This window comes from Morone saxatilis, unplaced genomic scaffold, assembly GCF_004916995.1.
Source record: "Morone saxatilis isolate NCDOM2014 unplaced genomic scaffold, NCSU_SB_2.0 Contig16, whole genome shotgun sequence".
NCBI lineage: Eukaryota > Metazoa > Chordata > Actinopteri > Moronidae > Morone > Morone saxatilis.
Window position 1 is genome coordinate 14,389,428 of NW_023339718.1, and position 14,841 is coordinate 14,404,268.

Genomic DNA, 14,841 nt, shown 5'->3' on the forward strand with positions numbered 1-14,841 from the left:
CAGGACTTAATTAGCAGACAATAAGATGTGAGATGGAGGGAGGAAAGAGAGGAGGAAGTTGCAGAGCATCTGTCATTCAGTCAGTGGAGGTTTTTGTGACACATATCACCTCTGGACAAATGCTGGATATCATTTTTTTTCCCCATTATTATTTGCTTAGAGTTTTGTCATCAACTAGAGGAATAATATTCATCGGAGGAATCCCAAAGCAAAAAAACATGATGTGAGAGGTTCCTCTCTACCTGATTGGATTTCCTATGGATTAACGTGGTGGTTCAGATATTTTGGAGGGGAGATTTTTCTGTCTCTCACTCTCTCTCAAGAGGTATTTTTACTGCAATTATCTAAACCACTTGACCTCAATAAAGGAGTTGGACCGTCAGACCCTGCTCTTAGTTGTGGAGAATATCCTGGAAGATCCATTTGAGCAGGAGAGACAACGGGGGGTAAAAAAGGGCAGACAATTAAAAAAGGCAGAAGGAGAGAGCTAAAGAGAGTAAGAGAAACTGCAGGATAGAAAACTGTGATGTCTGAGTGACACTGTTTCTGAGATAGGAAGCGATAGAGAAGAAGAACAGAGAGAGAGAGGCTGAAAGACATTGATCGGATTGAAAGAAATGTGTATTAAAAGTCCAATAATGTAGTAATAGAGGAAAACAAAGACAAGGACCGTGGAGGAAAAGATAGAAGACGAGGGGAAGATGAGTGTGAGGTGGGAGACGGAGGGACTGCAGACAGTTGGCATCGTCTGCCTGGTGATCATGTTCCTCAAACTGATGCACCTGCTGGGCCTGATCGACATCACTGAGACCGGTGAGACAACCTGGGAGAGGGGCAGTGAGGAGGAGGAGGAGGAGGAGGAGGAGGAGGAGGACATAGAGCGAGGAGTGACATTTTTGAATTGTATCCACTTGTAGATTCTTGTGAATGTTGTTTGACTCAAGTATAAATAGTTGTAAATCATGAGAGGAGTAGAAGTAGTTGTGAGGTGCTTACAAAGACGAGTACAAAGCGTGTAAATAATAAAGACTTTTTATCTGGTTTTCAATAAATACATAACTCTGTAAATATGTAAAAGTATAAAAATTGGTCACAATTATATAGTTTTATATAGTTATATATGTATATAAGGTTCACCAAGAGCTAGGCACTGTAGTTGTTAGCAAATGTTACTCAAACAGGAGTAAAGAGTGCATTTGTTAGGGACTATTTTCTGCTGGGTATGAATACATATTTAGTTTAATTTACAGCACCAGGAAGCACCAGTTATTCTTAAGTTCAAACAAAGTGTTTACTATGTTGTATGCATTAATAAATACAATGTATAGAGATGAGTTGTTATTGAATATGTATACAGTAGCAGCCAGCTGAAGCTAGCTAATTGAGCTTACTGACAAAGTTAACATTAGCTTGCTAATAAACAACCCATCAAAGGCTGATATGGAGTACGGTTGAAATACCTGATCCCGTCACATATTACATCTGATCAAACTATTATCATTGTTATTTTAACTTATTTGTTTGGAGCAGAGCAACATGGGACTTACTTTTGATTTTTATCAATGGGAGTGTTCATCTGGTGAAGGAGGTCAGAGGTCGTCTCGTGCTGTCTCCTTTTCACTTTGTGTAGGTTGAACCATCGGTGTTACATAAGCGTGGATCTCCCCCCTCCTCTGTGGTTTTTATGTTTCACAGCATATTATATTTCACTGCTCTGCTGGGTGTTTTATCAGAACATAACTTGAGTGTTTTCCACTGGACCGCTCAGCTCCCATTTGATAACCTCTCACTGATGTGACTTGACTTGTTTTTTCTTTGTTTTGTTTTTTTTCTTCCTCTTACTATCACTCTCTCACTCTTCTTCATTTACTCTCTGTCAATCCATCTTGGCGTCAACACCCATCCTCCTCCTCCTCCTCCTCCTCCTCCTCTGTTCTCACTGTCTAAAGATGGTAAGTACGGTAATGGTAGAAAAACCCAACTGACTCCTTTTATTTTGAATGTTTTCTTTTTCCCCGGTCGTGCAGTGCTTTCTCTTAGTGGGTGTGAACTGGTAACAGATAATGCTGCGACACTTAATTGTGACTTTGATTGAATTTCTCAAATTCTTATTTTCTGCAGTGGCTATAAAAAAAGCAGATCAAAGCAATACTTGTTTGGTGACATTTCTGCCATAAAGAAAGTACCTCCTCTTCTTTTTAACTCCCTCGTTCGCCTGCCTTTTGCTCCTCTACAGTTTTTTGCCAAATCTCTCTCTGAAACTCGCACGTTTTCCCCACCTGCTCTGTAACAGATGGCTCCCTGTTGAATGTGATCCCACCCCTCCCTGAATGTTGACCTGCATCCACACACTCAACGTCTGCCCCATCCTCCCTCTTTTTTCTTTTCATCTTTTCCCTTCTTTACATCACTTCTCTCTCCCTCCTTCTTTTCTCTCTTCCTGTGTGTCTACCCATCCCTTTCTCTCTCTGTCTGTGTCTTTCACCCACAGACAGCAGCGACAGTGATCTGGAGCTGTCGACGGTGCGTCACCAGCCAGAGGGGCTAGACCAGCTGCAGGCTCAGACCAAGTTCACCAGGAAGGAGCTTCAGTCTCTCTATCGAGGCTTCAAGAATGTGCGTGCCGGCTGCTGAAACGTTCTTCGCTGCTCCACCTCCTCCATTATAATGCTTTATATAGATTTGAATTATTCTAATATATATCACTTTTTTTCTCTCTTGAGCAGGAGTGTCCCAGTGGGATGGTTGATGAGGAGACATTCAAGACCATCTATTCTCAGTTCTTTCCCCAAGGAGGTTAGATGTTAAAACAATCTCTCCTCTCTTGTCCTTTCTTGTTAGAGACTGTATGGAAATTATTAGGTTTTTCTTTTGGCTGAAGGTGTTCGGAAAAATATGAATTTAATGTTTAATATTCAAGATTTATATTTTATTTCAACATCTTGCAAAAAAACGATCAGTTCTTTAGTCAAGCATAGTCAAACATATGTTTAAGATTATGACAGTGGTGGAACAAGTATACAGAGCCATAGATCAGTGTAGAAATACACTCTTAGAAAATGTCCTGCATTTAAAATCTTACCTTAGTAAAAGTATTTTTAGTAAAATGTATTTAAAGTATCAAAGTAAAAGTACTGTAGAATGATTACTGTGTTATATGTATATTATCGGATCAATGTTAGCGATGCATTAATGTGTAAGAAGCATTTGCCTAATTCTAATTTTATTATTATTTTATAAATGTTATATTAATAAAGTCTCTGCAAAAGTCCCAATGTTATAAAAACAATTCAGGCTATAATTATTAACTGATAATGAAACAGTCTCAATTTAATCTGATGCCTCTATATGACCTACATAAACAAACCAGATTGTCTATTTCTGTAGTTTTGCCATTAGCAGAAGAAAACAATTGGTGTCTGTATCAGAGCTTCATGTCCATGTAGCTACTGCAGAAGAACCAATATGTTAATTATAAGAAACAGTAGATGTTGATCTTTATAGTTGGAAGTGATTGAACAGAGAATGTTAAATGTATCATATAATTAACAATGTAATGCATATCGGAACAATCCAACCTGTTCTACTAAAGTTAAAGTATGATTAAACACAGCACACTAAATCTATTACTCTAACTCCTTTTGTCCACAGATGCAACCACCTACGCTCACTTCCTCTTCAACGCATTTGACATCGACAGAAACGGTTCAATCCGCTTTGAGGACTTTGTCATCGGCCTGTCGGTGTTGCTCAGAGGTTCAGTCACTGAGAAGCTCAACTGGGCCTTTAACCTGTACGACATTAATAAAGACGGCTACATCACCAAAGAGGTACATGTGGGTTAGGGTATGTGTTTGAGTTGTAAGAGAGAAATTATACGCACATCAGGTGGGTTCAAGGCTAACACCTACACACACTTACTCAGTGCCACAAAAGTTTATTAATGAAATATAAATCATACTTTTTTTATTTAAACACAACTCTTGGACAACTGTATGTAGAAGCTTTGGCTCTTGATGTTTGACTTTCTTTGATGAATTATGGAAAAACGTGTTTATATTCTCCAGCTAAGGTATATAAGAAAATCACTTTTGTTTCAGTTCAGGAACTCAGGTGTTGTAACGTCATCAGTATAAAAAAATCTGTTGTTTCTTCATCCATGTGTCATGTATAAAATCTCAACCTGTTTGTTTTGTCCAAACAACATCGATCTATTCAACATATAATTCCAAAATATTTTAATTAAATATTTGGGTAAACACCAGTGTCACCAATGATCTGCTCCATTCAGCTCAAACAGAGTCAGGGTGCTGCTGTTGTGAATGTTGCTAAACTAAATTGAACAGGACCTTAATTAGTATCACACCTGTGATTATTCTACTATTTCATGTCAAAATGGCTGCTGTGAAAAAGGTCTATATCGACAAAACCTGATAAATTACTAAAATTACAATTACATTCTGGACAATGTAACGTTTAGTCTATGCACCGCAACTTCAGGTCAAACCAATGTCCTTAAATGTCTCTCTGAGGGGCCCTGCAGTATTCATGAGAAATCCCTTTTTGAATCTAGTCTCGTCCGTGTTAGTAAAGTCAGTCTCATTCACATATAGAGATAAATCTAGCCACAGTGCATGGTGGAAAACAATGTAGAGTTTGTTGTTTTAACTTTTTCTTGCTTCTGACCTCTTCTCTTCAGGAGATGCTGGCGATTATGAAGTCAATCTATGACATGATGGGGAGGTACACCTACCCCTGTGTGCGAGATGAGGCACCCTATGAACACGTGGACAAGTTCTTCCAGGTACAAGTACACTGTGCTACAAGGCCTCTCTTTAATATCTACTCAAAGGATGATTACAAAGCACCCTCAAATGCTCTCACCAACTTGTCCTTTCTCTGTTTTGTGATTCTTTCTTTTTCCGACAGAAAATGGATAAAAACCGAGATGGTGTAGTGACCATTGAGGAGTTCATTGAGACCTGTCAGAAGGTGACTTTCACTCTTTCACTCTTACAAACTAAATCTCAGTTACTCAGCAGCACAAAAAGAGCTGTGTACAACAGGTCATGGATCGGTGCCTTTAACAAAATGATGTCACTGGTTATACAAGCACTGACTCATTCACAAACACCGTAAAGCATCACTCATGTTTTTGAGAAATACCTCACTTCCTCGTCTCCATCCTGATTCACATCCACGCACTCGACATCATCTTATAATTTGTGATCGTCTTCTTATTTCCCACCACCTCTCATTCACACAATCACTATAAGAAAGTGGATTAAACCTAATTTCCTTTCTCAACACTTGACATTCGTGCAATAATCATTAGGCGCACTAGACTCATTTTATTGTCAGTTTAATAAGGCTCTGCTATCCCCTTACTATCAGTTGTGCTTGTAATTTTCAGATGTATTTTGTTTATTAAACTTAGCAGCTCAATTATGTGGCACAAACCAACGCAAAACCTACGCTTACAGTAGGAAGAGAAGTAAGAAAAGGAGGAAAAAGACATTTGTTGTTGGTAGTTTTGGTGGTTAAGGATGTTAACCTCACTCTACTCGACTCTTGAATATGGATAGGAGGTACACTAAATGCTTTAAATTACTTCTAAGACTGAGCCACACACAGTAAGGGAGTGCTATATGTACTGTACATCACCCCAAGAACAGGTTATGTGTCTGTTTCTGGGTCTTACACACAGTTCTTCTTGTCCTTACTGTCAGGCAGACATGGCTGACTGGTCTCCATTGAGGAGGCGGTGGTAAAACCTCCCATTCTCAGGGTTGTCACTTCAATCACACGTCCACTGAGCTGGCCTCTTGTTGTAATTCTTTTGCCACAAAACTAACCTAATGTACATGAGGTCCAAGATTAAACTATATGTGTCCACTCAGTTTGGGTTTGATCTTTAAACATCCGTGGAGCTCTGACTCACATGGGGTTAATAGATAATGAGTGAATATTCAGTTTGAGCTGATCTATCTGTGTGTTTCATTGACCCCAAACTCAAACATTGGGCAATACATGTGCTGCAACTTTGCAGCTGCTCAAACATGCTTTAATCAAAAATCACCAAAGGAATGAAAAAAAGTATTTGGCTTCTCATTAAGGAGAATTGGTTGAACTTTAATACTAAAACCAGTATTTTCTGACTAATAATAAGAAAGAGCTTTGAATATTGATGAATTACAAACAATTTGATAGTGCTAAGTACTAACAGTACTGACAGCTTTGAATGAACACTAAAATTAATCCTTTTTGTCTGGAAAGACTTGACTAGAAGCTACATTGTCACTGTGGTCACTTGATAAAAACAGTATTATGTTTAAAGGTCTGTCTAAAGGACAGAGGGTATTGAATGTTGTACAGACTGTAAAGGTAAATAATTAATTGTAATTGTGGGGTAAGAACTACAATTTGACTTTGACTTTTACTTCAGACGTCTGGTGACAAATGTTTTTCTTTATCTTTGTTTCCAGGACGAGAACATCATGAACTCCATGCAGCTGTTTGAGAACGTGATCTAAAGAATCACGATGCTCTCAGTTGTTGTCCTTAATTCGCCCACGTGCACAACTCACACACAAAACACAGCACACACCCATGCAAATCAAACTCCACACTAACACATGACGTCCAGACACATAAAGTAGGTACTGTAAAGATAAAGGAACTAAACTTTTTTTTTCTATTTCTGGCCGCGCTACTTTAGCTGTATCTTGCAACTGCTTGTGGATTAAAAAGGACTGCTACAGACGGAAGAAGAGCTTCCTGGGTAAAATTCCCCATCTATCCAGTTTTTTTTTTAGTTTTTTTTTATCCTAAATGAAGAAACAGAAGACCTTTTTTACCGTCAGACGAAAAGAACCAACAAGGAATAAAGAAGCTTACTGTACAAATAATCCACCGACCTGAGCACACAAGGATTCTAGTTTTAACACTAATACACCTCATCTCTCACACACAGTGTCTCTTTCACACACACAAACCTGTTCCCTCAAGGGGTTTTAGAGCACTGGATGAAGTGAACTAACAGCAGCACAAAAAAAAAATTTAAAATCGCAGTGACACAAAAAAGAGAAATGAACTAAAGCATGTTTGTCATCAAATATGTGATGTGGAATTAGCTTGCACTACAATTTTATGACTATGTATTATATGCGCCTGTAATAAAGGCACTGTAGATACCTGCACCCGATACACCACTGGTGTATGTATATATGTATAGTTAATAGTTATATACCCTACGTCGTATTGGTCTCATCTGTGCTGCACTGGGTGATGGAACAGGACCAGAACTGAATATTTGTTTTAGAAGTCTCTGTGTTAATCAGTTTAACATCATGTTTAGTAGCAGTTCTTGACCAAATTTAAATGTTTTATTCAAATATTTCTCCTTTTTTTTGTATTTTGGAGATTTATGTTTTGCTGGTCCGATTGGAAAACTGAGTAAGTAAGTTTGAAGAAACAAAAGGACTGTTATTAGGTGTGTTCTTGCGCTGAATTAAAGCTTTATTGGTTCTTCAGTATCTGCGAGCATGCTGAATCTTAAGTGCCACAGTATTATGTACAGTACAGTAGGACCTTTGTGATGTCAGTTAATTAAAGATGCTGTTAACAGCTGCGACTTCTCCTTATTATTGCGTCCCTTCACTACATTTCCTTCCTGCATTCAGATCATGAAGCTGCAAAAATTGTACGTGAACAAACATGAAGTAAACATGAAGTTGCTGACCGTTAATCAGTCAGCAAATGTGAGGTGTGAAAATAGCCTGAACATACTGCGTGTTGAGAGAGTTATTACTTTTGTGGTTGAACATGCAATCCATGCAGCTCACAATGTGACATCTATATTGTTATTCTTCATCAAAGCATTCCTCTAAAGTTCAAACCAGGTTAACCTAACACACACATACACGCTCACCTCAAACAACTGGAGACAACATTCTGGTGCACAAAGGCTTCAGATATGGTCAGTGTGTTTACATACACCTGATTAGATAAATCATGTTATGCAGGTAATCTGAAAATCAACGCATTGTAACCTATAAATCTGCATATGCATGTAGATTCAGTGTGTTTACATGTACTTAAACCCTGATCCCTCATAATTACTGTTGACCTGTATCCCCAACATGAATGAAGACCTAAACAGCCCATTCTGTGGAAACAAATTTAACATATCTATATGATCTGAAATGATAATTTACCTAATATTGAGACCTTTTCTTGTAGAAGGCTTCCAGGTTATAATGTGGTTTTACAACTTTTATTATTTTGGTTTATATTGTATATATAGTGCTTATGTGATCCTATTCCTAAATACATTTTGTTTTGTTAAATCACTGAAGCGTACACAATTATGCACAGTCTGGGAGTAACAGGAAGTCAGTAAGCGCTCACATCTAATTTTGCCCTGGGGTCCTCCTTCAGGGTAATCTGGCCCTGATCAGGTGGCCAGAGACATTAATGCTAATGTTGGTCCTTGTGAGCTGGTTAGTCACAGGCTCATTGTTTTATAACATGCCATGGCAACATGGTAGATTTGAGTTAATCTGCCCCCAAGTGGCCATAAAATGTATTAATACAGTTTAGATAATAAGGCAGTGCCCATATGTTCATGTAACAGTGTCTTTAGGTGGTATATTCCAAACCTGTATTTCATCAAAGCACTACAACCTTAACAAACATATTACTATACTCCAGTAGAGACTCTAAGGAAAGCTAATTTGTTATGCAAGGCAGAATTAAACTGGACATTTTCATACATTACATATTATTCACTTTATGCAAACAATCCTTTCGTCTCTTGACTTGTGTTTATTAGGGGACATATCTTAAACTAAAGACCATGTTTTATAAAGATTTCAAATATCCTGTAACTCTCAAATAACTGTATCTACTTGATACATGTACCAAGCGTTCCTGTAAAATCAATAATATCTCAGTAAAAAAAAAAGTATTTCAACCTCACCACAAGTTTTTGCAACTTTCTGGCTCAGCCCTGTTATCCAACCTTGTGCCAAATGGTTAGGCCATAACTACCAGGTCCAGTGTGTGAATGTAGGCCAAGAAAGGCAGTGCAAATAAACAACCATCAGATGGCAGTGTGGTGGAAACAGGGATGTCTCCACTGTGCCTGATGACCGAGCAGATAGACCCCCATTTTTTAAATAACATTTTGGGGGACCATAGTGGTTAAAACACCCAGGTTATGTATGAAAGGTCATTATTACAAAATCTCTTGAAGGCACTGTCACCAAGAGCCTCACAGGGGAGCGTCACCGCTAAGCCCGCCTCTGATTGGCTGAGCCGCCGTTCCAGGGCGGGGCGAGAGGTGGACGCTTGACGTCACGGCTGGATGTGGGCATGCGCGGTGAGCAACGTCAACCCCGTGGCTTTATGAAAGGCGAAATCCCTCCATGAGCGGAGCGTGCGGTCGCTGTTTATAACCCGTCTGCTGGAGAGAGAGAGAGAGAGCGGCACCGTGAGTCGGACGAACCAGGCTCTCTGAACACGGCCTCATCTCGGTGCCACAGTCCCGTTTTGTTCGGCCCTAACCTTCCGGCTTCAAGTGCGGGCTCGTATCTTCGCCCTCCCTCCTCCTACAGCACAAACCACGGGGACGAGCCAGCGGACGGTAACGTACGAGAAGGGAAGTGAGCTCCGTCTTCATCACGCAGGTGAGCACAAAAAACGGGACTTTTTTTTTTTTTTTTAATCCCCTCCTTTAGTCTTCCCAGTGAGACAGACCTGGCGTACATGTGGATGTCGGGGAGGAAGGGTGTATAGAAACTACTCTGCGTGGTCGCAGGAAGCCGGGGATCGAGCTAGCGGCGTTTAGAGAGCGGTAGGAGATGTATCAGCGTTAAAGGGCTCTCCTCCGGTTGCTACCTTAGCTGGAGGACTTTGCGTGCCGGGGTTGTCTGCTGAAGTGTGACCGTGACACACAGGCGAGGACCAGTTAAGTCTGGCTGAGGCAAATGCATTTCACCCCGCAGCAAATACTTATCTTAATGGCGTGGAGGCCCTCAAGGTTTCTAGATATAAGGGTTTTATTGTGACTGTAAAACAACAAAACATACAATTATAGGAAGGCCAAACACGCTTCGTTACTTGGCATCGACCCTTTTGCATGAATGAGACCCCCATGAGGGTAGAGTTGGTCCGAAACACTGACACACTGGAGCTTATTTGGCCATTAGGATTTATTGGCTCTTGATGATGGGATTGTCCTGGAAACGAGGGTAGGCAGGTGTGTGTGTGTGTGTGCATCTGTCAAGCAAACATTCATTACCAAACCTGTATAAATGTATGGCAGAGAAACATACAATGTTAGTGGATAAAGCTGCTGGAGTCTGGAATTGGGGCGAGATCTAAAATAACTTTTATTAAGCCCTTGATGTCAAAAACCAGCTCGACTGTCAGAGTTTGGTTTGGTGGAGTTTACTCAGTCAGAGTAGGGATTTCTGGCAGGACTTCACCAGCTTTGAAGTCTCATGGAGAACTTAAATAGTTTCGAGGTCAAAACTCCCGCAACATGTTTAGTATAATTAACTTTTATTGTGATGCTTTTCAGCTAATAAGAACAACAAAGTAGGTCTTTATTCTACAAATGCTGCATGATCTTTGGCCTCTGGTTTCTTTGTTTACTCACCAGCAATTCTGATATTAAATACTATAAAGCTGACGTCGACAGGTTTTCATACTGTTGCGACGACCATCATTTGCACATCATGTCCATAAAAGAGGAAATTGAGTGTTGTACGCAGTCATGACACGAGACTAGTTCTTGTAGGAAATCCAGAGTTTTTGTTGTCTGCATTAATCTGACGCACATTTTCACAGTTTCCCTTCATTATGGTGTAACCAGCAGGTTTTTATACCTAATGGTGAAGTGCAAGTCTCAGATTTTTAGGCTGTTATAGACTACAGGGAATATCTTGGAGATGCACTCACCTAATACCCCCAAGAAATGTTTGAGCAGCTGACTATTCGGCAGGCCAGTTGGATTTATCTGACTCTTCTCATGTGTTGAACTCTTATTGTGAGCCAATGAATTCTGGTAAGAAGTGCGTACTCCCATGGGGTAAGCACAACTGTTAAAAACAGTAATTTGTCCTTCTATAAATTAGATTTTTCTCCTATAGGGTAGCAGAGCAGTAGGAAAACTGTAGGATGGTGTTAACTGTTTAGTGCTTGGTTTTAGGCATGTTAGCGGTATGTGTGTTTGCACTCTTCTACACTGTAGACACGCAGTTTAGACCAGTGTTGGAAGTGTTTTATTTAACCAATAAAGTGTCCTTTTTGACGTGTTTATTTTCTATTAGTTAATTCCTTTAATCCAAGACAATTAACCCTGAAACTGGTTTGAAATATCCTGATGAGTGTTCTGCAGTGTATTTTTATGTCAAGTCCTATCTATAAGTGGCTATCTTGTATTTAAATTTTAAATTAAGTTTTTTTTTTTTTTTAATTACATTAAGTGATTTGAGCACCTGCTTAGTGTTACAGTTGGTAGTACAATCTGTGTGCACAACACTATTCTTGTGTGCAGAGTATTTTGCATTGATTGCACCTGTGCCTGCAGTTTGAATAGGACTTGTAACTATATCTTGTGTTGTGGCACGCTGGTGTGTGAGAGGAAGACCAAGGTTTGTCTCCGCTTCATTGAATTCTACTGTTGTCCACGTCAAACAACAATGGCCATATTGGTGCACAGCTTGTATGTGTAGTTACTGCTTTCAACATTGAGCCTTAAAACTGAACAACTGTGGAACTGTGTCAATTATTTTAGGATTTAGTATCCTGCTGAGTCACCCTCAAAACCAAGCAAAGGGCCAGACTAAGTTTTATTAGGCAAGTGTGCATACCAGGAATTTGGTTACCAACAGCTCACATGCACATTCATGTACAGCCAGGCCAAAACAAGCATAAACGTATAAAAATAAAGGTTGCGAAGGCAAGAAGCCATAGAAACAGAGCTAAACACTGAACAGCTGAACTTGGGAAGGGTTTCAGGTTTAGTCCTCACAGTTCTCCAGATAACTTAGTAAACCTGCTTCTTGGCAGTGTCTCCACTTCAGACTCGTCTCAGATCTGACCGATGAGGGTTGGGGAGTTTGACAACGACGACCTCTCACTTGATGATGTGAAGGCAGAAGGGCTGTAGGGACAGTTGACATCTCTAGGTGGTGCTAGTGCTGACTGTACAGGTGCTGACTGCTACAGGTGCTGACTGTACAGGTGCTGGATGTAAGGTTGTCCAGCGTCACTTCTTCCTGTCTGCAAGGAAGTTGATGATGCAATATTTGAGGAGATATGCCAGCAAATGATTGAAATATATAAAGTTTATTTCCTTGTTCTTAAGTTATCCATCATGTTTAAAAAGTCATTTGTGTTTAAAATGCGATAACGAGTTACAAAATGTCACTGCATGAGAAATGTGTCTTGACTAGTACATTTGGTGTATTTCTTAATTTTTATATTTTTATTTTACTTATCCATTCCCAAAGCATCCAGAGTGTCCATCTTTTCCTGTATGGACGTTTGTCTCACACGTGTTGGTTAGTACAGCCTCCTCTTACCTTTCTATTTAAAATAACAACCATGTTTCAGCCCAAAACATAGAGAGTGCTGTGTGTCGTTCATTATCAGTACTAATCTAGGCATCCTGAAAAGTGCTAGGTGCTGACCAGGTAACGCCTCCTGTTGTTCTTAGATGAATTAGTACATGTCCACGTGCAGCCATCAGTCAGGCTCATGAACATATTGTTGTTCCCCATTTCCCTGAAAGGTGCTTAAATACAGTTGCTTAGCAAGTTTATCTGCAGTTCAGCTTGTACAGAAAGCCGCAATTATCACAAGCATCATGTCCTCTCAGCTCTTTCCCTGATTAAAGCTTTCTTTTGAGGCTTTCGCAGAAGCTCCTCCTTAGTAGTAAATGGATATAGAGCAGAGGATCACCTCACAGGATGTTGGGCCAGGCTGGGCCAGGAACAGGCACAGTGAGGTGAACTGGGTCACAGAAATGGATTCCTGGCCCTGTTTGCTGTAGGCAGCGTGTGACTAAGATTACAACATAGTGCTGGGTCATGCTGTGCCTTCCCACTGTACTGTGTGTGTGTGTGTGTGTGTGTGTGTGTGTGTGTTGCATTGTGGGTGGTAAATGGTAACATTTTGGCTCCAGATAGTATGTCCTTAAATAACACTTTTTTGTTGCAGTTTATTGTTATTTTTTGTTAAGTGAAGTAAAACGTGGCTACACATTGTGGCTTTCTAATCTTCAGTTTGTGTGTGAGATGAAACAAAGGGAGTAAAATGGGGATTAAATGGACAAAGGCAGCATAGCACACCATATGATTCTTGCATAACAAGGACTGAACAACATAGCCAGCAGTATTAAACTAAACTACAGTAATCACTATACCCGTATCAGAGAAGGATTTATTCTCCTCAGTGCCAGGAAAGTGATGTTTGTGAGCTGTTACTGATACTTCGGGGCAAGTTCAGGATGATATCCGCTCTTTACTGCAGAGGTATCCTGCTGTGTCAAAATAACAATAGCCCCTAATCGGCCATCCATCACAGAGGACATTCCTCTGTTGCGTGTGTGGCTGGCTGTTATAGCTGCACGCAATGACCGTCTACGTGCAATTGCACTGTTTTCACAATTAGATATAAGTGTCAGTCATTTTGCCTGGTCTCATCTGGCATGGTCTAACGAGTTAGTGAATAAACAAGCATTCAATTGATTTCTTTTTGTATTTTAAAGATTTTCTCTGAGTGGGGATGTGTGGATGGAAGAGACCAGTGGGGCCACCTATTGATTTATCAGGGATACATTTATATGTTGGTGCAGATGTTCGTGTTTGTGTGGTAGATTTTGAACTGAGGGGTTTTTTGAGTTAGTGTATCCTGCTATAGTTGCGATACAAAGTAGAGCCTGGCTGATACATCGGTCAGGCCTATTGCTGATATATTGGTATTAACGTGTATGTTGTCCGATATGTGCCGATATGAAAACATTTTTTTACGGTATGTAATGCAGAAAAAAAGTGTGTAGTGATATATTGGTGTCATTTAATTTACAAGCAGCACAGAGTAGGAGAGAAGAAGCAGCTCTCCGCAACAAGTCAACAAGAATTAGCTGATAATTATAATTAATTAAATTAGTAGCTTCCAGTGTGAAACATTTAGGAGGATCTATTGGCAGAAATGTAATATATAATATTCATAGGTATTTTTCATTAGTGTATAATCACCTGAAAATAGGAATTGTTATGTTGTTATTACCTTTTAGGATGAGCCGTTTCTATCTACAGACATAGCAGGTTTCCTTCTGTGGAGGCCGCAATGTTGAACGGCTGTGTTTCTACAGTAGCCCACAACGGACAAACCAAAAACTGGCTCTAGACAGGGCCTTTTGTGCTATTGTTTAAAGAATGGTGTTTAAGTTATTTGTTTAAGAAAGCAGCCTACCTTTGCATAGTCAAATGGGTGCACAATCCACATAGATGGGGTCTATTTTCATTCCAGCTCAGAAATTCACTATATTGGTTGCCATGTTGGTAATCAGTGAATTTTTCCCCTCTTGGCATCAGTCTCAAGAAGTTTGACATTTAAGTGATCAATTAATTTATCAAGAAAACAATGCTTAGTTGCAGCTCTAGCTAATATACAACAGTAGTTCCACTGTGTCCTCTTTCCACCTCTCGTTGGCTTATCAGTATATTTGAATCAATGCCCGGATGAAGCAATGACATCAATCATTCTCTATTTAAAAAAACAAAAACCAAACAGAAACATCTAATCAGCCCTGGCCCAGATTTTGTG

The 14,841-nt window shown here is 39.8% G+C and overlaps 2 protein-coding genes across 5 annotated transcripts in view; both read left to right on the top strand.

Moving 5' to 3' along the window:
- Window positions 1–7,608, top strand: part of LOC118325152 (calsenilin-like) — a 41,191-nt gene extending 33,583 nt beyond the window's left edge. The window contains exons 2-8 of one of the 2 annotated variants that reach the window (XM_035657724.1): window positions 1,950–1,952; window positions 2,492–2,616; window positions 2,727–2,796; window positions 3,652–3,830; window positions 4,700–4,804; window positions 4,930–4,992; window positions 6,486–7,608. In XM_035657724.1, the coding sequence (XP_035513617.1) occupies window positions 1,950–1,952; window positions 2,492–2,616; window positions 2,727–2,796; window positions 3,652–3,830; window positions 4,700–4,804; window positions 4,930–4,992; window positions 6,486–6,533 (593 nt within the window). In that variant the 3' untranslated portion in view covers window positions 6,534–7,608. The remainder of the gene's footprint in view (window positions 1–1,949; window positions 1,953–2,491; window positions 2,617–2,726; window positions 2,797–3,651; window positions 3,831–4,699; window positions 4,805–4,929; window positions 4,993–6,485) is intronic. The other variant, XM_035657723.1, reaches the window with a different exon arrangement.
- Window positions 7,609–9,380: 1,772 nt separating this feature from the next.
- The window catches only part of slc23a2 (solute carrier family 23 member 2), a 35,046-nt gene continuing 29,585 nt past the window's right edge, over window positions 9,381–14,841 (top strand). For 2 of the 3 annotated variants that reach the window (XM_035658326.1, XM_035658327.1), the window contains exon 1: window positions 9,382–9,689. The gene's annotated coding sequence lies outside the window, so the exon portion shown is untranslated. Of the gene's footprint in view, window positions 9,690–14,841 lie in introns of all 3 variants that reach the window. The other variant, XM_035658325.1, reaches the window with a different exon arrangement.